The following is a 20155-nucleotide window of genomic DNA, read 5'->3' as shown; positions in this document are numbered from 1 at the left end:
GGGCTCTGCTCCGGGGCCCGGCAGCGGCACCAGAGCCACGGGCAGGGCCTGAGCCCGGCAATTGCCCTGCACAGGAGGCAGAACTGCTGCCCTGGGCAGGGCCCGGGCTGGAACAGAGCCCAGAGAGGGGCTGGAGCCTCCTCCCTGGGGATATTCCAGAATATCCACACTCCTGGGCCCTGGGCTCTGGGATGATGCTGGAGCAGGGAGCTGGCACCAGATGGGACCCACTCTGGTCCCTTCCACCCTCACCCATCCTGGGATTCTGGGATTCTAGGAGCCTGGGATTAGCAGATGTGCTCAGAGTACATGCAGCACCTCATAGCACAAGAGGCAGCAGCAGCCAGGAACATTTTTATCCAGAAGTCTGTCTGGAAAGCCTGTGTTCTCCCTAAGAAGCAAAACCTACCATATTTATAACAGCCAGGATGTTGAGGGCACAGACCTTTGCCCACCAAGGTTTCAAATCCTCCTCTGTGGCCTGCCCACTGACGAGTTGGTGTTTGAGGGGGTGGGAAGCGAAAGGTGAACACCTGACTTTACCTCTCCAAGCCCTGCAGCCGGGCAGGCCTGTGGAAAACATGAAACAAAAAAAAGAGAAGAGGAGCTCTAATCTTGTGATTGGAACTTGTGGTTGCCAAAAGTGGAGCTGAGGCCAAGCCCCAATTCAGGGGCTGTGACATTCACACTGCACTTAATGTTCACTGCAGCATTCAACCAAGCATCTGGGAAATGGAGAAACTGTGGCCAAACAGAGATTTCTCCCTTCCCAGACAATCACAGAATCCAGACTCGTTTGAGTTGGAAAGGACCTCAAAGCCCATCCAGTGTCACCCCTGCCATGGCAGGGACACCTCCCACTGTCCCAGGCTGCTCCAAGCCCCAATGTCCAGCCTGGCCTTGGGCACTGCCAGGGATCCAGGGGCAGCCCCAGCTGCTCTGGGCACCCTGTGCCAGGGCCTGCCCACCCTCCCAGGGAACAATTCCTGCCCAATCTCCCATCCAGCCCTGCCCTCTGGCACTGGGAAGCCATTCCCTGGCTCCTGGCCCTCCATGCCTTGTTCCCAGTCCCTCTGCAGCTCTCCTGGAGCCCCTTTAGGCCCTGCAAGGGGCTCTGAGCTCTCCCTGGAGCCTTCTCCTCTCCAGGTGAGCACCCCCAGCTCTCCCAGCCTGGCTCCAGAGGGCTCCATCCCCGGAGCATCTCCGTGCCCCTGTGTGTGTGCCGAGTGCTGTGCAGGGGTAGGAGGTGCACTCGGTGATCCCCGCGTGTCCCTCGAACTCGGCATATTCTGATACTGCCACACCTCCCATCGCCTGGGGCGGCAGCTCCGGGAGGGGCGGGCGGGTCCCGACGACGCCCTCAGGGCGCCCTTACGCCGCCCTTACACAGCCCTGGCCCTCCTCAGAGCACTTTTACACCCTCCTCAGAGCACTTTTACACCGCCGTCAGGGCGCCCGCACAGCCCCGACCGCGCCCACCCCTCACAGCGCCCGGGCCGCTCCTGCGCAGGCGCCGCCGGCGGAGCTTCCGGCAGCGCTGCCCTGGATGGCGGAGCCGGGGGATGGAGCGGCGGCGGAGCCCGGGGATGGAGCGGCGGCGGAGCCGGAGGAGCCCAGGGAGGGATGGACGGAGGAGCTTCGGGGCAGATGGATGGCGGAGCAGCGGCGGCTGTGGGTGCCGGGCGGGCGCTGGCTGGCGGCGGTGCTGCCTCTGCTGCTGGTCGCGGCCCCGCTGCCCTGCGCAGGTGGGTCCCGGGAGCCCTCAGGGAGCGGGGCCGGTGCGGGGCCCCCTCCCCGGGGCCGAGGGTGGAGCGGGGCGCGGGTCCCGCTGCGGTGCCGGAGCTCGGCGGGGATGCGGGGCGGGATAGCGGTGTCGGTGAGGATCTGTCGTGTTTCCAGCGTTTTCCTGGAATCACAGAATGACTTGGGTTGGAAGCACCTTAAAGCCCATCCAGTGCCACCCCTGCCATGGCCAGGGACACCTTCCACTGTCCCAGGCTGCTCCAAGCCCCAATGTCCAGCCTGGCCTTGGGCACTGCCAGGGATCCAGGGGCAGCCCCAGCTGCTCTGGGCACCCTGTGCCAGGGCCTGCCCACTCTCCCAGGGAACAATTCCTGCCCAAGATCCCATCCATCGCTGCTACCCTTTAGCTTCAAGCCATTCCCTGTGTCCTGTCTCTCCGTGCCTTGTGGACAGTCCCTCTCCTCCATCTCAGTCCCACTTGCTCCCGGTGAATTACACCGGCTGCAACTTCAGCGTGGGACAAAGAGCTTTGGAATCCCATTGTTTTGCTTGGAAGTCACAGTCTGGCAGAGTCTAAAGGATAAATGAGGAAATGAGAGGCAGGATGGCAGGATGGGGGTTTTGACTCGCAGGGCAGGAGCTTGTGCCTTGTCTTTTGTCCTTACACAGCAAAAAACAACTCTTGCCCAAAACCTCTTGCTCAAAGAGGAAGTGCTGTGAAGTGTTACAAAGGAGGGCAGAGTGACTATTTGTACAGGCAGAGAGTGACAGGACGAAGGACAGTGGTTTTAGACTGCCAGAGGGCAGGGCTGGATGGGATTTTGGGCAGGAATTGTTCCCTGGGAGGGTGGGCAGGCCCTGGCACAGGGTGCCCAGAGCAGCTGGGGCTGCCCCTGGATCCCTGGCAGTGTCCAAGGCCAGGCTGGACATTGGGGCTGGGAGCAGCCTTGGTCTGGATGGGCTCTGAGATCCGAACCCAAACCAGTGGGTGATTCTAACTCTGGAATTTGGAGTAATTGCTCTGCTGCAGTGACCTCTCCCCTTCCCCTGTGCCAAGCCCAGCTGTTCCCCGTGCTGCTGCTCCAGGATAAAGCTCTGGCTCTGAGTTCTCCCGGGTTCTCCAGAGCCTTTCCTGGTGTCGCATGTAAAGGGCCTCCTCTTCCTCCTTCTGCTGAAATGTTGACTGCAATTTTCCATTGGTTCCTGCACGCAGGGATGTCATAAGCACCGAGCATCATGTGCTCTTCCTGGGATTTCCCCTGATAGCGGGGTTTGCTGTGATGCCATTTCTTGCTTTCTTCTGCTGTTCGATAGATTTTATTATATAATCATTGTTATTTTCAACCATCGTTTATTGGCAGTGTCGGTTAAAGTCTGTTAAATGCAATAGTGATGTTTCTGTATTAGAACAGTTTGGGGTTTGTTTCAGTTTATTGGAATTTGACAGGGCAAGGAGATAGGCAGATGTGCTAAAAGCATTTCTGGTTTTTAATCTCTTCTTCCCACAGAAGTCTAATCTCTTATAATGGTTTCTCAGAACCAAAGTGTCACCATGCTTAAGTGTACAAACAGCAATTAGTTTTAAAGCAATTTGGCTTTTAATCTTTAATAAAATAAGCCAGGAAGAAGTATTGATTTTTAGGTTTTTCTTTGCATATCGAGTTACTACCTAAATCACACCATTTCTCTGCTAATTAAACATCACTGAGTTTGCCCCTTTCTCCCTGCATAGCTGTTCATTGGGAAATTACTGATTTTTAAAATTAATTTAGGGAAGCAAGCACAAAACTCACTGGAAATAGGGAAATATGTGAAAGGATGGATGGCTGGATCACATATTTGTTTCTGTAGTGGGAAGGATCAAGAAGGATCCTGAAAAACTGGATCAGTACTCCAGGAAACAAGTGCAGTGGAATTGAACAGGGAAATGTGCAGGGCAAAGAGAGGAAGGTTAAAATATGAGAGCTGGAAAAAATAAAACTTCTACACAAGGGCATATCCTAGATGGGATTTTGGGCAGGAATTGTTCCCTGGGAGGGTGGGCAGGCCCTGGCACAGGGTGCCCAGAGCAGCTGGGGCTGCCCCTGGATCCCTGGCAGTGCCCAAGGCCAGGCTGGACATTGGGGCTGGGAGCAGCCTGGGACAGTGGGAGGTGTCCCTGCCATGGCAGGGGTGGCACTGGAGGGGCTCTGAGGTCCCTTCCAACCCAACCCTTCTGGGGTTCTGGGATTTGACTCACTGTATGTGGTCCTACTCCAGGACTGGATTACTGTAGCTTCTCCCAGTGCCATATTGTAATTAAAACATTGTATTATAACATTATTTGTATCCAGAGCAGATATTTGCCTTTCCCGGGGTATTTCCCAGCTTTCCAAAATACTGGCCTGGCTTAAAACGTGGACTGGGTTTGTTCTATCACCCTGTTCTTGGAACTGGGGAGAAAATCTCTGCTGAGAACATGGATCCCAACAGGATTTTCTTCCTGCTCCCACACCTCCCTTTTCCCATCTGCTAGACCTGCTGAGGTCTAACAAGGAATATTGTAAGGCTTCATTTGTAAAGGTGGGAAAGGTAATCTGATTATTTGAATTTCTACCTAAGGCAAACAAAAATACTATAATCATTGAAACCTAGTAGGTTTTTATCAGTTGGAGTCTTTGGGGCCCTTGTTGTCAAACTTTTTGGCTGAATTGTGGCCATCTGTTGAATAAATATCTGAGGGAAAAATCTGTTTTATCCTTTGTTTTCTTATTTTCTGAGCAAATATCCTTTGGCATTCTCAGGGTTTATCTTTGTCTGAAGAGCAACAAATTCCTGCCTTGTGGGAATAAATTCTGCAGTGGGAGCCACAAGGTTTTATTGAATTATTTGGCTTTCATGTTTTTTGTGCTTTCAGGAGTTATTTCCCAAAATCTGCAGCCTGTGGATCCCACTTAATTTGCCAAAAGGGTTTTGCAGAATTCAGTCTGTTTGTTTTCCACACGTTCCCTTTGTAGAAAGAGAACTTGTGTAGAATAAGGAACAGCATTTGTGATGAAGAGCCTCTCCCAAAGTCAGGTTCAGGATAAGCCATTACTGTCCAAAGAGCCTTTGGCTGCCCAGCTGAAATAGGATTTATTGGTTCTGATTTCTTCTTAACACAATCAAATCTCAGATTGATATCAAACAGCAATTTCAGGGGTTTCAGATATGGTTTGGAAATGGTAACCACTGGGAAGTAATTAATAACACACAACAGATAAAATAGAAAGTCAAAGCCAAGAGGTGTATTATATTTTTTTATTTTAATTTTTTTTATTTTTTATTTTTACATTTTTAAAAATTTTATTTGTATTTTATTTTAATTTTGATTCTATTTATGTGTATTTTATTTTATTTAAATTTGACTGCATTTTATTTTAATTTTGATTATATCTTAAATTTTTATTTTAATATATAATTTCATTTTTATCATATTTTACTTTTTATGTATTTTGATGTTATTTTTATTCTTATTCATTTTTGTTTTATTTTCTATTTTTATATCTGCTTTATTTTTTACTTTTTAATTATTTTATTTTATTCTATCTAAAAGTTTAGTTTTATTCTGTTTTAGTTTTTATTATATTATATATTGTATATTATATACAATATAATATAATATTGTATTATTATATATTATTATATATTATTATTATATGTATTATATTTAATTATATTATATACATATTATACATTACATATTATACATTGTATATTATACATTACATATTATACATTACATATTACATAGATACTGTTTTATTTTATTTTAAATTTCATTAAAAATCTTATTTTAATTTCATATTAATATTTTATTTGCTTTTTATCGTAATGTTTTACTTAATTTATCAACTTTGTTGTTTCTCCTAGGCCAGAGCAGCCTGCAGAGCCCAGAGAATGTCCGGGTCTGTGCTGTGAACACCAATTTCACTCTGAGCTGGGATTACACTGGCAATGATCCCAATGTGACCTTTTCAGCAGAATTCCAGCTGTGAGTGCCTTTGCTCGGAGCCAGGAACGTCTGAGCCCTCTCTGTGTACCTGAGCACTTCCAGTACTGCTGTGCTGCTTCCCCCTGCAGCTTCCAGGGCCTTTGGGAAGCCAGGAGGGGGAGGCTGGGAAGATGCAGTCTTGGAGTGGAGTGGGCTCCTGGTGCTGGCCTGAGTTTGTCTCATTCCTGTGAGAAGTCAGGTTGTTCCCTGTGTGATAAAGGCAGTGATAAATACAGAGCTTGCTGGTAATGCTTAATTACCAGAAGGGTTCTTTCAGAAGATTTATTGGCACACCTACAAATGGAATGTAGATTTATTTATTCTCTGGTTTGTTGTTTTGGGTTTTTTTTAACTGTGGCCACACACAGAGGATTTGAAGAAATTTTCAGTGTAACTTTTAACTCATTTGCCAGTGTTTGTTCACCCACATTTCTCAGCAGCAAGTTTAATCCCCAGATGACACGACTGAAGTTTTGTTTTAAAAGCTTTCTGTGCTTTTCTTCAGTTGCTTCATACCCCAATCCTTTTGCACACATTAGCACAGACGTTTTGTGGCACCTCCCTGACAAGTAAATATTGAAGAGCATTTCTGAGGTAAAATTGCTGAAATTCTGAGCCATCTGGGACAGTGGAAGGTGTCCCTGCCCATGGCAGGGGTGGAACAGGATGGGCTTTAAGGTCCTTCCCAACCCAAACCATTCTGGGATTCTGGGATTTTGGATTTTTAAAAAATAGCTCTTCTTTTCCAATACATAGGTGAGAACAGCTGCTTTGAAGATAGATTTACTTTTAAAAGAGTAAGACTGGTCTGAAAGACAAGGTAGCAGTTGAGAATAAACAATTACTGCTTCACGTCTGTGCCTCCTTTTTTTGGTCAGGACATTTTAAATGTCTGTATAAATCTCTTTCTTTACTGAGGTGTGGATGTGTGTTAATTAAAAAAAGAGCTGCTGAAAACCTGATTGTTGCTGAACTCCACTTCTCGCCTCTGTGGTTTTATTTATTCCCTTAATTTGCATTCCTGGCTCATGTTGGAAGTTGTGGGTTTTTGCTGGTTTTATGCTCCTTTAACCACTTCTGTCAAGACTTTAAAATTTCTTCCAATGAACTATAAAACCTTTGCCAGACTAGGAAATGTGATGATAGTGAGGATGTAATTCTGCATTTTGGCAGTTGCAGGATAATTTTTAAGGAGATAACACTGATTGCACTGGTGCTGGTGCTAGAGCAGCCTGGAAAGGGCTGATGTTTATTAAAGTTAACAAGAAAGGAAGAGTAATCTCAGGGGTTTAACTGCGGGTTGGGTTTATCCTGGGGCTGTTCTGTGTCCTGCAGGTCGGAGCTCAAGGACAGGGGCTGGCGGGAGCTGCCGGGGTGCCAGGCTGTGGCTGGCACGGAGTGTGACATCTCCTCGGCCATCTCGGAGTACTACGATGCCCACTACGTGCGTGTGAGGGCCCGGGCGGGGCACGCGGTGTCTGCCTGGTCCGGGGTCCTGGAGATGGTGCCGGATCTCATCGGTACGAGCTCGGGGCTTGTGGAGCACTTGGGTTCCTTTAGCACCTGAGGGGGGCATTCTGCCCCTGTGCCCCTGTGCCCAGCTGAGACCCCACCCGCAGAGCTGCTCCAGCCCTGGGGAACAGCATCAGGAGCACGGGGAGCTGCTGGAGAGAGCCCAGAGGAGGCCACGGAGCTGCTCCAGGGCTGGAGCCCCTCTGCTCTGGAGCCAGGCTGGGAGAGCTGGGGGTGCTCACCTGGAGAGGAGAAGCTCCAGGGAGAGCTCAGAGCCCCTTGCAGGGCCTAAAGGGGCTCCAGGAGAGCTGCAGAGGGACTGGGGACAAGGCATGGAGGGCCAGGAGCCAGGGAATGGCTTCCCAGTGCCAGAGGGCAGGGCTGGATGGGAGATTGGGCAGGAATTGTTCCCTGGGAGGGTGGGCAGGCCCTGGCACAGGGTGCCCAGAGCAGCTGGGGCTGCCCCTGGATCCCTGGCAGTGCCCAAGGCCAGGCTGGACATTGGGGCTGGGAGCAGCCTGGGACAGTGGGAGGTGTCCCTGCCATGGCAGGGCTGGCACTGGATGGGCTTTGAGGTCCCTCCCAACCCAAACCTTCTGGAATTAGGGATTGTGGAAAAACCATGTGTGGTTTCCACTGCTGGTGACAGCAGGACAGGGTGGTTTTCCCAACAGGAATATAACACCAGGCATCTGCAGGTCATGGAATGTTACAATTCTGTCTTTTTGGAAAGGGAAGTCTATTCCAAGTGGTGCTGGTTTCCTGACTGAATTTCCAGTCACTCTGTATTTTCCCAGATTATTTCTTGGAAAAATCCTTTTTGACAGTCGATTTTTGTGGAATCCCAAACTGGTCTGGACTGGGAGGGACCTTAAAGCTCATCCCATTCCACCCCCTGCCATGGGCAGGGACATCTTCCACTATCCCAGGTTGCTCCAAGAACCTTTTCTCTGGAAGTTTGTGACTTTTCAGTGGTTCCAGTGTGGCCCTGAAGCCCTCCTTTGATGTTGGACTTATTGGACTGAGCTAAGTTTCTTGCCTTGCAGGTTTAAGAATGATTTATGCTGATTTTTTTTTTTTAAACATTTGCTGGTAATATTTCATTTTACCTGCTTTTACAACCGGGTGATGGTAGTTGGTTGTTAGGTTAAATTTCTATTTGAAACTGCCTGAGAGTCATGAAAACTTAAGATGGTGTAGGTGATCATACAAAAGAATTAAAAATAAGATACCATAGGCAAGTATTTCAGGTTTATTATTGTAAACTGCTTTTGGGGTGTATTTTCTCCAGGTAGACATGTTTAACTTCTTTTTTTCCTTCCATATTTGCAGCTCAGATTGGTCCACCAGGACTGGAATTGCAGTCCACAAATGGAGCCATAAAAATTAAGGTTTCTCCTCCAGAAGCAAATCAGATGAAAAAAATATGGATCAATGATCTAAGTTTTAAATATAACCTGGTCTTCTGGGAAAACTCATCACATGCTCAGGTATGAGCCCTTCTTTTTTTGTTATTTAACCTTAACAGAACTGTCAGAGATGGACTTTAAATCATGCTCTGAAATGGAATTGTTTGGTTCTGTCACTGTGTAACTGCTCCTGTGGGGTTTTTTTTTGGTGGGGTGATTTTGTTCTTACTGTATGATTGTTTTACTGGGATTACCCTGATCCAGGGATTTTTTTTTGAGGTGTTGTCATTGTGATCTGGTTTCGTAGGCACTATGTGTGTCCTGCAGAGCACCCAGAGCTCTCCTGTGAATAGAGGGGAGAAACTCTTCCTTTTTTATCTTCTTTAGGGAAATGGGTGTCAGCTAAATTAGGGTAGGAGTTGAAGGGCAATCTGTGTTCTTTTTGGAGATCAGATCAAAATCATCACTTCAGACTGGACCTGGAGGGGCTGGAGCGTGTCCAGGGCAGGGAAGGGAGCTGGGAAGGGGCTGGAGCCCCAGGAGCGGCTGAGGGAGCTGGGAAAGGGGCTCAGGCTGGAGCAAAGGAGGCTCAGGGGGGCCCTTGTGGCTCTGCACAAGTCCCTGACAGGAGGGGGCAGGGACAGGGGGAGAGGAAATGGCCTCAAATGGCACCAGGGGAGGCTCAGGGTGGAGATTGGAAACAATTTTTCCCTGCCAGAGTGGTGAGGCCTTGGGATGAGCTGCCCAGGGAGTGCTGGAGTCACTGTCTCTGGGAGTGCTCAGGAGGAGTCTGGATGTGGCCCTTGGGGACAGGCTTTGGGGTGCTGCTGGTGCTGCTGGGGTGGCACTGGGTGATCCTGAAGAGCTCTTGCCACCTCTGGGATTTTGGGATTACACATTAAAGGAGCACAAGGTCCACAAGTCATGTAAAGTCTGGGAAACAAAAAGCAGGGAGGTGGCAGAGGAGAGGGGAGTGTTTGGGTGACTCAGGGATGGGAATGCGGGGTTCACTTTGGAATATCTGGGGGTGAATTCCTGGTCGTGCCAAATCCCTCCCCACTTCCATGGCAAAGGAGCCCGAAATGTTCCTTCCTCTCAGTCACTGGCTAAACTGGAAACTTCCCTGTGGGATTTCTCCAGCTCAAACATTGCCCTGCTTTCTCCATGTTACCTTTTCAGGTGGGATATTATATAAATGGGCTGAAACCCTGCAAAATGACAATTTACATATCTCCCTGGGGAAGCACAGTTCCCCTCACAGGCTCTTTGTGGTTGTTTCTTCCAGCTGCAGAGTAAAAATATTTTCCCTGTTGACACCATTGATGACCTTGCCCCAGACACCACCTATTGCTTCAAAGTTCAAGCAAATCTCCCCATGGAGGCAAAGGAAGGCTTCTTCAGCCCCATCAGCTGTGTGAAAACCACCCAGAAAGGTACCCAGGAAATCAGTTTATCTGCAAATGATGGCTCAGATTAAACTGGCAGAGAGTGAGTTGTTCTGAAGCAACAAAACAGGCAGAAGGGCCAAATTCCTCCTCATTTTGGTATAAAAAGATATATACATTTACCCTTCTCAATCAACACAAAATAGGTCAAAGGTAGGGTTTTTAATTGTACAAAAAGCTTTTTTGCCCTGACTTTGTAATGTGAAAATGAAAACTGCTTTCTGTGTTTTGGAAAACTGTTTTTGAATCAGTGACTGAATCAGGAGGAAAAGCAAAACAAAAGCCTTCGAGATACTTGGCACTCAGTGAATGCCTAGAAAGTTGAGCTGAGCTTAAAAAAATACCGGTTTTACATAATCCTTGGTGGATTGATTGTTACAGCGGCAGAGGAAAGGCTTTGAGGGGGCGGTTTGCCACCTTGTGGTGTAAAATTAAATTTGCTTATGTGCTTTTAGATGCTTATTTTAGGAAAAAATAACGGTGGAAAGTCAAATATTAGGTTGGACAGGGTGGTACATCATAATTAGTTGATGGTACATCAAAATGTAAGTAATTGATGGTAAATGAAAATTACTTTATACATAAAAGACATTAATGAATACACATCTGTGTTTTTAAAAATGTTAAAATAATACGTGTTTTTGAATTTTTGAATTTTTGAAATACTAAAATCATTAATACATGTGTATTTTAATAAAATATGACAATAACTTATACATGCAAGTTTAAATTGTTTTAATAAAATAGTAAAATAATTGATACATTCATATTTTAATAAAATACTGAAAATGAAGTAATTAGAACATGTAATAAATACAGATGTGCATTTTATACATTTTTCTGCTTATGTTGTTCCCAAACCAGTTTATTTCTGCTCCTCTCAACATTTGTGTACTTCAATTTTTTTCTGAATTGATTTTTAGCTGGGTTTTTAATTAAAGGCTTAATATGATGCTTTACGTTGCAAGTCACAGGCTGTGATATCTTTATCATGAATAATGTTTGTATTTTCATTATTAACATGAGAAATGTCCATTCTCTGTCCATAATAGGAAGTTTTTTGGTAATTCTGGGTTTCCTTTTCCCCCTGGGCAGTGAATGACCTTCTGTGTGCAACCAACCTGAGTGTCCTGGCTTTGAACATGAAATTCCACCTACTCTGGAATAAGCAGGGCAGACAACAGGGGAGCTACAACGTCCAGTACCTCTTGTGAGTTCAGCCATTCCCATCTCTGCCATTTTAAATCCCATTTCTTGCATTTTGCAAATATTTCCTAGGAGTTAAAATTTAGTATTTGGTGGCTTCGTGTGTTAACTGGAACAGTAATGGCTCATGTGGCTGTTAAAAGAATTCCATGTAACATCTGATCCTGGAATTTCAGGGGACTGGGCTGCTTTTGGGAGTGTGAAACACCTGATGGGAGGGAATCCTAAATGCTCAGTAACATTTTTAAACCTGGGAAACTTGAATCGCTCTGTGGCTGTTTGAATGTGAAGAAATTAGATGAGTAAAAGGGAGTAAAAATGCAGGTGTTGGAGGTTTCAGTTGTCAACAGCTTGGATTTCTTCTGGGAAGACCCAAATAGGGGAGAAAACCCAAGGTAGCACATCAATAACACATTGAATCACATTTAAAAATGTTGTAGCGCATAAAAACTCCATCAAGCCATATAAAAACCTCACCATGTCGTGTGAAATAACCTCTGTATCACATCAAACCCCATCATATCACAGAAAAAGCCCCTGTATCACATAAAGAAAATCACCTAAAAAAAATCATACTACATCAAAAAAACAAGGAATGCCATAAAACCCCCATCATATCCCATAAAAACCCATTGAATCACATCCAAAAAATCCCATGAAGATGCAGTTCTATAAACCTATGTCTCAATCTCCAGCTGTTGCATAAATATTGTGGCCAGCACCTAACTGAAGAGGAGGGATCCCCCTGGCATTCCTTGGGAATTCTTTTGGCATGGCAGGAAATAATGGACTGCACGGAGCTACGTGAGAACTTTTCATTTGGATTTTCAGAACTTGTCCACCCCACATGTCATTTTCTCTGCTGAGGCTTGGTTAAAGCCCTGATTTGTATTTCTTGGCCCTTTTATCTCCATTGTTCCACTCAGAAATGTCTCATATTAAAATGATTCTTTTTATTAATAGAGGCTTTTTTTTTCCCCCCCCACAACTGAGCCAAGTGTAGCACAAGCAAACATGATTTTCTTTAGAGGTTCAAGGACCTCACATCAAAACTCTGGAATTCTCTCCTGCAGTGGGTTCATGAAGGACCTCAATGAGGATTACTCAGGCAAGTGGCTCAGTGTCCCCGGGTGTGAGAACATCAGCAGCACCTGGTGCAACTTCACCTCCATCATCACCACCACTGGATTTTATTATCTGCGAGTGCAGGCCAGGGAGGGACACAACAAATCCTGTTTCTCCAGAGATGTTAAAGTAGATCCTCTGAAAACAAGTAAGGAATTGTTTCCTTCAATGTTCATTCCTCAGCAAACTTGTGCCAAATGTCTGTGTGAGCTGACAAGAGACTGGAGAGGGGATTTCACAAGGGCTGGAGGGCCAGGAGCCAGGGAATGGCTTCCCAGTGCCAGAGGGCAGGGCTGGATGGGAGATTGGGCAGGAATTGTTCCCTGGCAGGGTGGGCAGGCCCTGGCACAGGGTGCCCAGAGCAGCTGGGGCTGCCCCTGGATCCCTGGCAGTGCCCAAGGCCAGGCTGGACATTGGGGCTTGGAGCAGCCTGGGACAGTGGGAGGTGTCCCTGCCCTTGGATGGGCTTTGAGGTCTCTTCCACCACAAACAGGATCCCGGGATCCCTGAGGCTGGAAAAGCCCTCCCAGCCCAGCCAGGCCCAGCTGTGCCCCATGCCCACCTTGTCCCCAGCCCAGAGCACTGAGTGCCACCTCCAGCCCTTCCTGGGACACCTCCAGGGATGGGCACTCCACACCTCCCTGGGCAGCCCCTGCCAAGGCCTGAGCTCCCTTTCCATGGGGAAATTCCTGCTGCTGTCCACCCTGAGCCTGCCCTGGCCCAGCCTGAGGCCGTTCCCTCTCCTCCTGTCCCTGTTCCCTGGCAGCAGAGCCCGACCCCCCCGGCTGCCCCCTCCTGTCAGGGACTTGTGCAGAGCCACAAGGTCCCCCCTGAGCCTCCTTTGCTCCAGCCTGAGCCCCTTTCCCAGCTCCCTCAGCCGCTCCTGGGGCTCCAGCCCCTGCTGACTCTGTCATGTGGACACACAACCCTGGAGAGCCCAGGAAAAACCACTTTTCAATGATAGTGACATTAAGTCAAAAATCTGTAACTGTCTCCAAAGGGAAATTATAACAATTTTTAGTTTTTATCTCTTAGTTTGTAGTTTTTAGCTTTGCCCTTTTTTGTTCTTTTGAGAAATATCACTTTACTAAAATGTTTTACTTCCTGCAATTATCCATCATAAGCATCAACAAATGTTGCTGTGTTATGTGGGGTCATATTCCACTTCCTGAGGTTGGAATCAATAGTTATTCCATATATCATCTCTCCTGTAAAAAAATCTTAATAATGAAATAATTCTTTTGTAAGGTAACAGTGAAAATAATTGAAATATTTCTCAGGACTTGATATTCTGAATAAAATAATGAAATTTGGCTTTAAACTTGTGTTTCTTAAAATCTGTCATGGATTTCACTGACAGTATTTGATGCAATATTTTTAGTTGTATTTTTTCCGTTGGATTGTAAATTTTTTTTTGTTTGTTGTTTTCAGATGGAATTGGCCCCCCTGGTGTAAGGCTGGACCTCAGTGACACTTTGCTCCACATCCTTATTTCTCCTCCAGGAGGAGCTGAGAATGAAGTCATGAATGGCCATTATGACTTGTCCTACAGGATCCTGTACTGGAAGAACATCTCAAATGAGGAGGTATGAACTAATTAAATACAAAATTGATTCTGACTTAAATCCTGAGTTTCAGCTCTCCCTAAGACAGAGTCTCTCCTTAAGAGTCTCTCCTTTCCAAAAGAAGCACATTTGTGGTGTATCAGTCTCAACAAAAGTCCATTTATTGGGTTTTTTGAATGAAAGATTCTATCAAAAGCTGATCACTGTGACTTTTATCTCCCAGTGGTTGAGATTTTAATGTAACTCTTTTAGAAGTCTGATCAGTGTGATTTTTATCTGCCAGTGATAGGTTAAAACCTCTGTTTACGTGGATGTGGCTGTGTGCAGTGTGGTGGAAAAAGCTCATCAAACACTGAAGCCCTGCATGCTTTTAGCTCACATTTTAATGGATCTTTCCACGTTCTTTAAGTACTTCTTAGGGTAAAATGTTTCACAGTAATTGGTAGAAGGGGGGAAGAAGAGAAGGAAACAAACTGCAGCAGGAAGGGGTTTCCTGGAAACTTGGAATGGTGACATTTCAGAGTGGAGGAAGCACTTGGTTCTTGCCCAGGAAGTGTTTCCTGAATTTTGCTTAGGAGCTGAGGGGATGGTTTGTTTATTTAATTTAATCTGAGTGCCCAGGGAGGTGGTGGAGGCTCTGGAAGTGTTCCAGAGGCATCTGGATGGAGCCCTTGGGGTGGTGGTGGTGGGACTGGATGAGCCCTGCTGTTTCTGGGCTTGCAGCAGTGTCTGACATTTCACAGAATTCCTTCTCCATCAGAGGCTGCCATTCTCACCTGTTTTGAGAGATTCCTGTGCTGTCCACGTGATCTCATCCCTCCTTTTTCCCCTTTTCCCAGGAGGAGGTGAAGCAGAAGGAGGTGAAGCAGACCATAGCCACAGTCCCTGGCCTCTCCCCCTCCACACTGTACTGTGTCAAAGTCCAGGCCGTCTCAAAGCCTTACAACAAAAGCAGTGCCTACAGCCAGCAGGAATGCATCCAGACCCCTGCAGGTGGGCAGAGCCAGGCAATTAATTGTTCCCCCTCTGGAAGTGCAATTGTTGCCCCTTCACTGGAGATCCCACAGCTCAAAACTCCTGGCAGCACTGGGAGCACCTCGCTGGGCAGGGAGCTTCACTTCCCAGTCCTTTATCTTGGGAGGGAGCAGGGAATCACTAAACTCCACATTTTCAGGGGTATTTTATCCTTGAAACTGTCTTAATCCTTCTGGAAATCTCCTGTGCTGAAGAAGGAGGAGATAAATCAGATTTGTTAGGGCTGAAAGCTCACCTTGGTGGAAGTGAGAGTGGATGCACTCAGAACAGAGGAACAAGGTCTGTGGTGAGGGTAATTGGCCACATAAGATTTATTAACACTAGGAAAACTTCTGACTCTCCAAACTGCCTTAAAGCTAAGAAAATGTAGTAACAGCAATGCCTGGCTCACATTTAGGATCCATTTATATTGTGGTCCTCACTACTGGGTCATATCAAGCCTAAAAACAACCAAATGCTACTTTTTACCTGAATAAGATAAATACTTTGTTTTACTAGGTTTACTCTTCCCCTCATCCTACTATTTCAATGAATCTCTTTAAACCCCAAGCAGTGCCTTCAAGACAGACCATGCCCTGTCTTTCCCATGTTTTTATATCCCAATGTAAAAATCTTCCATTCTTTGATCATAAAATAAGACCTGATTATCTCCTTTGGGCTGCTTGGGAAGTGGCTGCTGGTGTCTGGTAATCTTAGCATCACCAACCTCCCTTCAGTTTGTTGAGATATTCATGGAACCATGGAATGGTTTGTGTGGGAAGGACCTTAAAGATCATTTAATTCCCACCCCTGCTATGGCAGGGACACCTCCCACTGTCCCAGGCTGGTCCCAGCCCCAATGTCCAGCCTGGCCTTGGGCACTGCCAGGGATCCAGGGGCAGCCCCAGCTGCTCTGGGCACCCTGTGCCAGGGCCTGCCCACCCTCCCAGGGAACAATTCCTGCCCAATCTCCCATCCAGCCCTGCCCTCTGGCACTGGGAAGCCATTCCCTGGCTCCTGGCCCTCCATGCCTTGTCCCCAGTCCCTCTGCAGCTCTCCTGGAGCCCCTTTAGGCCCTGCAAGGGGCTCTGAGCTCTCCCTGGAGCCTTCTCTTGTCCAGCTGAACACCCCCAGCTGGTGGTGCTGGGGTGATGGTGGGACTGGATCATCTTGGAGGTCTCTTCCCACCTTGTTGGTTCTGTGTTCTTGTATTGGAAAGAATTTTGTGGCTTCTTTAAGCAAAATTATCTCAGATGATGCTGATCTCAACATCAGTTTCCCCTGGTGCCCGTGGGTGGGTGATGTGGAAATGCTGAATCATTTGATAAATTCTGCAGCACATTTGGAGCTGTGCTTTAATTTCTGCTGGTTCTGAATACCTCAACTGAACGGTTTTTATTCCCAATTTTAGGTACATCTTTACCTCTGATCATTTTTGGAATTTTCATGGGTGCCCTGCTGGTTGTCTTGCTGGTGGCCACCCCTCTTGTTTTTGTGCTCTACCAAGCCTACAGCAAAATCAAATACGTGTTCTTCCCCTCCTGCCAGCCCCCCCTGAACATCGAGGTGAGCTCGGACTTCTCACTCATTAAACAGCTTCTTTTTAGGAAGATTAACTTTAAATATCATGGGAAAATGTTTACCTGTCATCCTGTGGTCTTGTGGGTCAGCCAGAGGTCATTGTAGAGGTTCTGACAGTGGTCTCCAGACCTTTGTCCAGTTTCCAGCTTGGCACAGGTGGTGCTTAGGAGGTTCTAGAATGAACAGGGCAACACTCAGGTGTGTCTTGAAATCTCTAAACCTGGAAGTTCCTTTAGTCCTTGTGTGGCCTCTTCAGGCTCTAATCCATGAAATGTTGCAATTCTGTGGTGACTGGCAGCTGTGAGAGCAGGAAAAGGGTTGAGATAAAATGGAGTCACCCTTTAGTGTTGGATTCTGTGGATGCAGGTGGGAGCTGGGATCTGCTGCCAGGGAACAGGGACAGGAGGAGAGGGAACGGCCTCAGGCTGGGCCAGGGCAGGCTCAGGGTGGGCAGCAGCAGGAATTTCCCCATGGAAAGGGAGGTCAGGCCTTGGCAGGGGCTGCCCAGGGAGGTTTGGAGTGCCCATCCCTGGAGGTGTCCCAGGAAGGGCTGGAGGTGGCACTCAGTGCTCTGGGCTGGGGACAAGGTGGGCATGGGGCACAGCTGGGCCTGGCTGGGCTGGGAGGGCTTTTCCAGCCTCAGGGATCCTGTGAACTAAACTTTATCCTACAGGATCCCTAATTTTGAGTTGGTGAATTTAGGGAAAAAAGTGGTGTGTTAGGGGTAGAAAACCACACGAGGGTGCTCAGCATGGGCGTGGAATCCCAGACTGGTCTGGGTTGGAGGGACCTCAGAGCCCACCCAGTGCCACCCCTGCCATGGGCAGGGACACCTCCCACTGTCCCAGGCTGCTCCAAGCCCCAATGTCCAGCCTGGCCTTGGGCACTGCCAGGGATCCAGGGGCAGCCCCAGCTGCTCTGGGCACCCTGTGCCAGGGCCTGCCCACCCTCCCAGGGAAGAATCTGATAAATCAGATCTGTGTGACTGCGGTGTTAAGCAGAATTAATATTTAATTACTTAAATCAGTATATCATTATTATTTATGAATGTTCACCTCCTCCCCTTCTGCTTCTCTCCTCAGGGGTTTGGAGCACAACTTTTCAGCAGCCCTTACCTGTCCACTGCAGAGGAAGCAGTGGAAAGTTGCTGTGTGATTGAATCCATGATCACAGAAGAGGGCAATCAAATAGATTTTACAGACTACAACCATTCCAAACAGAGCAGTCGAGACTCAGGGAATTATTCCAACGATGACAACACTTCCGGGAGCAAAGGATCCAAAGAAACACTGGAAAAGGAAATGGTGTAACTTTGGGAAGACAAAACACATCTGTGGGACTGGCAACTTCACACACACTTCAATCCTCTTTACAATGCCAGCCCCAGCCCGAGGGGGACACTGTGACCTTTGGGATCCTGAGGGGGACACTGTGACTTTTGGGATCCTGAGGGGGACACTGTGGCCTTTGGGATCCCGAGGGGGGCACTGTGACTTTTGGGATCCCGAGGGGGACACTGTGACTTTTGGGATCCTGAGGGGGACACTGTGGCCTTTGGGATCCTGAGGGGGACACTGTGGCCTTTGGGATCCCCAGCGGGGCACTGTGGCCTTTGGGATCCTGAGGGGGACACTGTGACCTTTGGGATCCTGAGGGGGACACTGTGGCCTTTGGGATCCCCAGTGGGGCACTGTGGCCTTTGGGATCCTGAGGGGGACACTGTGGCCTTTGGGATCCTGAGGGGGACACTGTGACTTTTGGGATCCTGAGGGGGACACTGTGGCCTTTGGGATCCCCAGCGGGGCACTGTGGCCTTTGGGATCCTGAGGGGGACACTGTGGCCTTTGGGATCCCCAGCGGGGCACTGTGGCCTTTGGGATCCTGAGGGGGACACTGTGGCCTTTGGGATCCTGAGGGGGACACTGTGGCCTTTGGGATCCCCAGCGGGGCACTGTGGCCTTTGGGATCCTGAGGGGGACACTGTGGCCTTTGGGATCGCTGTGTTTGGGTTTCCAGAGCTGCCCTGGAAGCCGGGGGGAGCTCCTGACCCTGGGGTGGGAATGGCCCCGGTGTCCCCACCCCAGCCAGGGCCGCCCTTGTGCAGCAGGAGCAGCTTTGGGCACTTCCTGTACTTGAAGCCGATGAGCTGAGCAAACCCCTCCTGTTCCAGCAGAGCTGCTTCCGTCTGAGCTTTGTGTGGAGTTACTCCCACAGTGTTTACACAGCCAGAGAAATCCATGCTGGACACAATCCTGTGGAGTTGTCACACTTCCAGCCCCTGGGCAGTGCTTGGCTCAGCAGGCCCAGAGCTAAAGGTGCCAAGGGAGCAAGAGGAGCAGCAGTGAGGAGGCTCAGATTCCTCACGGGATTCCTGGTGCCATTCCTCATGGATGTGGCTGGGGATGCTCCCAGTGCTTGTTCTGTATCTCACTCCCCATCCCTGGAATGTCCAAGGCCAGGCTGGACATTGGGGCTTGGAGCCACCTGGGACAAGAGTGGAAGGTGTCCTGTCCCTGGCAAGGGTGGAATGGGATGAGCTTTAAGATCTCTCCAAACTCTTTCTGGAATTAGCAGGACCCACGTGGAATTCAGGAAATGCCTTTAGCAGAGGGATGAGCTTGGCACTCAAAGCTTTCCCAGCTTAGTCCTGTCTTGCCAACAGACTTTTCTTTGGACAAATGATCAGGATGTGCTGCAGCAACATTTCAGTTTCCATATTCCTTATTTCCCATACTGACTCCGCTGTCTTCCAGAGTCATTTTTTTAAGCTACCTTATATTTTTATGAAGAAACTGCTTTGGAATCAGCTGTGTTTGAGCATCCCATGGGCTCTTGTTGTTTGTTCTAACAAGGAACTCTTGATGTTGATATATCCTTTTTTTTTTATAATTTTGAAGAAGTTACCTAATTTTATAAATTTACTGTGTTTATTTATGTTCATTGAAGAACATAATAAATTTTGCACATTTGCTTCTTTTCCCTTCTTGGTTCTGTGTGTTTTTGGGGTAGTGGCATGGAAGCTGCCCTGTGGATGTTTGGGAAGTTTCCAGGAGTTGTTGTCCTTCCTGAAAAACCCAATGTGAGGGATATCATGGAATATCACATATAAATTATATCGCCTGCAAATTGAATGAAGGCTGTCTTGGGAGGGGGGGCATGATTTGGACAAAAGTTAATTCATGGGAAGGATTTCTCTGCCAGCTTTGAATCAAAGCACCCAGTGAATGTTCCTGAAAGAAGCAGGATAATTCACAGGCAATCCACATTTTCCTCTGGAATGCAGAACCACATAGATGCTAATGAATGGATATTTCTTGTTGTTATTATTATTGTATTTTTTGCTCTAAGTGGGCTTGTAGAAAATCTTGTATCAGCTCTTCCCAGTGCGGCCAGAAGGAGCAAAACCAGAACTGTGAGATGGAAAAGCTCCTTGATTCAATGGGTATTTAAATATCTAATATGAATATTTTAATAATAATATTTAATGAATATTTTAATAACTCCTATTTAAACCGGAAAATTAAGGTCCTCGATACCCAAGTC

General features: G+C 47.7%; 1 protein-coding gene across 1 annotated transcript; it reads left to right on the top strand.

The window, feature by feature from the left end:
* The first annotated feature begins 1415 nt into the window (after positions 1 to 1415).
* On the top strand, positions 1416 to 19591 carry IFNAR1 (interferon alpha and beta receptor subunit 1). Its single transcript, XM_032101249.1, has 11 exons — positions 1416 to 1745; positions 5635 to 5755; positions 7091 to 7275; positions 8600 to 8757; positions 9962 to 10109; positions 11217 to 11331; positions 12401 to 12600; positions 13884 to 14038; positions 14857 to 15010; positions 16443 to 16597; positions 17695 to 19591. The coding sequence occupies exons 1-11, from the start codon at positions 1547 to 1549 to the stop codon at positions 17920 to 17922; spliced, it is 1818 nt and encodes a 605-aa protein (XP_031957140.1). The 5' UTR covers positions 1416 to 1546; the 3' UTR covers positions 17923 to 19591.
* Positions 19592 to 20155: the final 564 nt, after the last annotated feature.

This window comes from Corvus moneduloides, chromosome 2, assembly GCF_009650955.1.
Source record: "Corvus moneduloides isolate bCorMon1 chromosome 2, bCorMon1.pri, whole genome shotgun sequence".
Classification (NCBI taxonomy): Eukaryota; Metazoa; Chordata; class Aves; order Passeriformes; family Corvidae; genus Corvus; species Corvus moneduloides.
The sequence above is the reverse complement of the archived record's forward strand: the minus strand, read 5'-3'. Positions and strand labels throughout refer to the sequence as shown.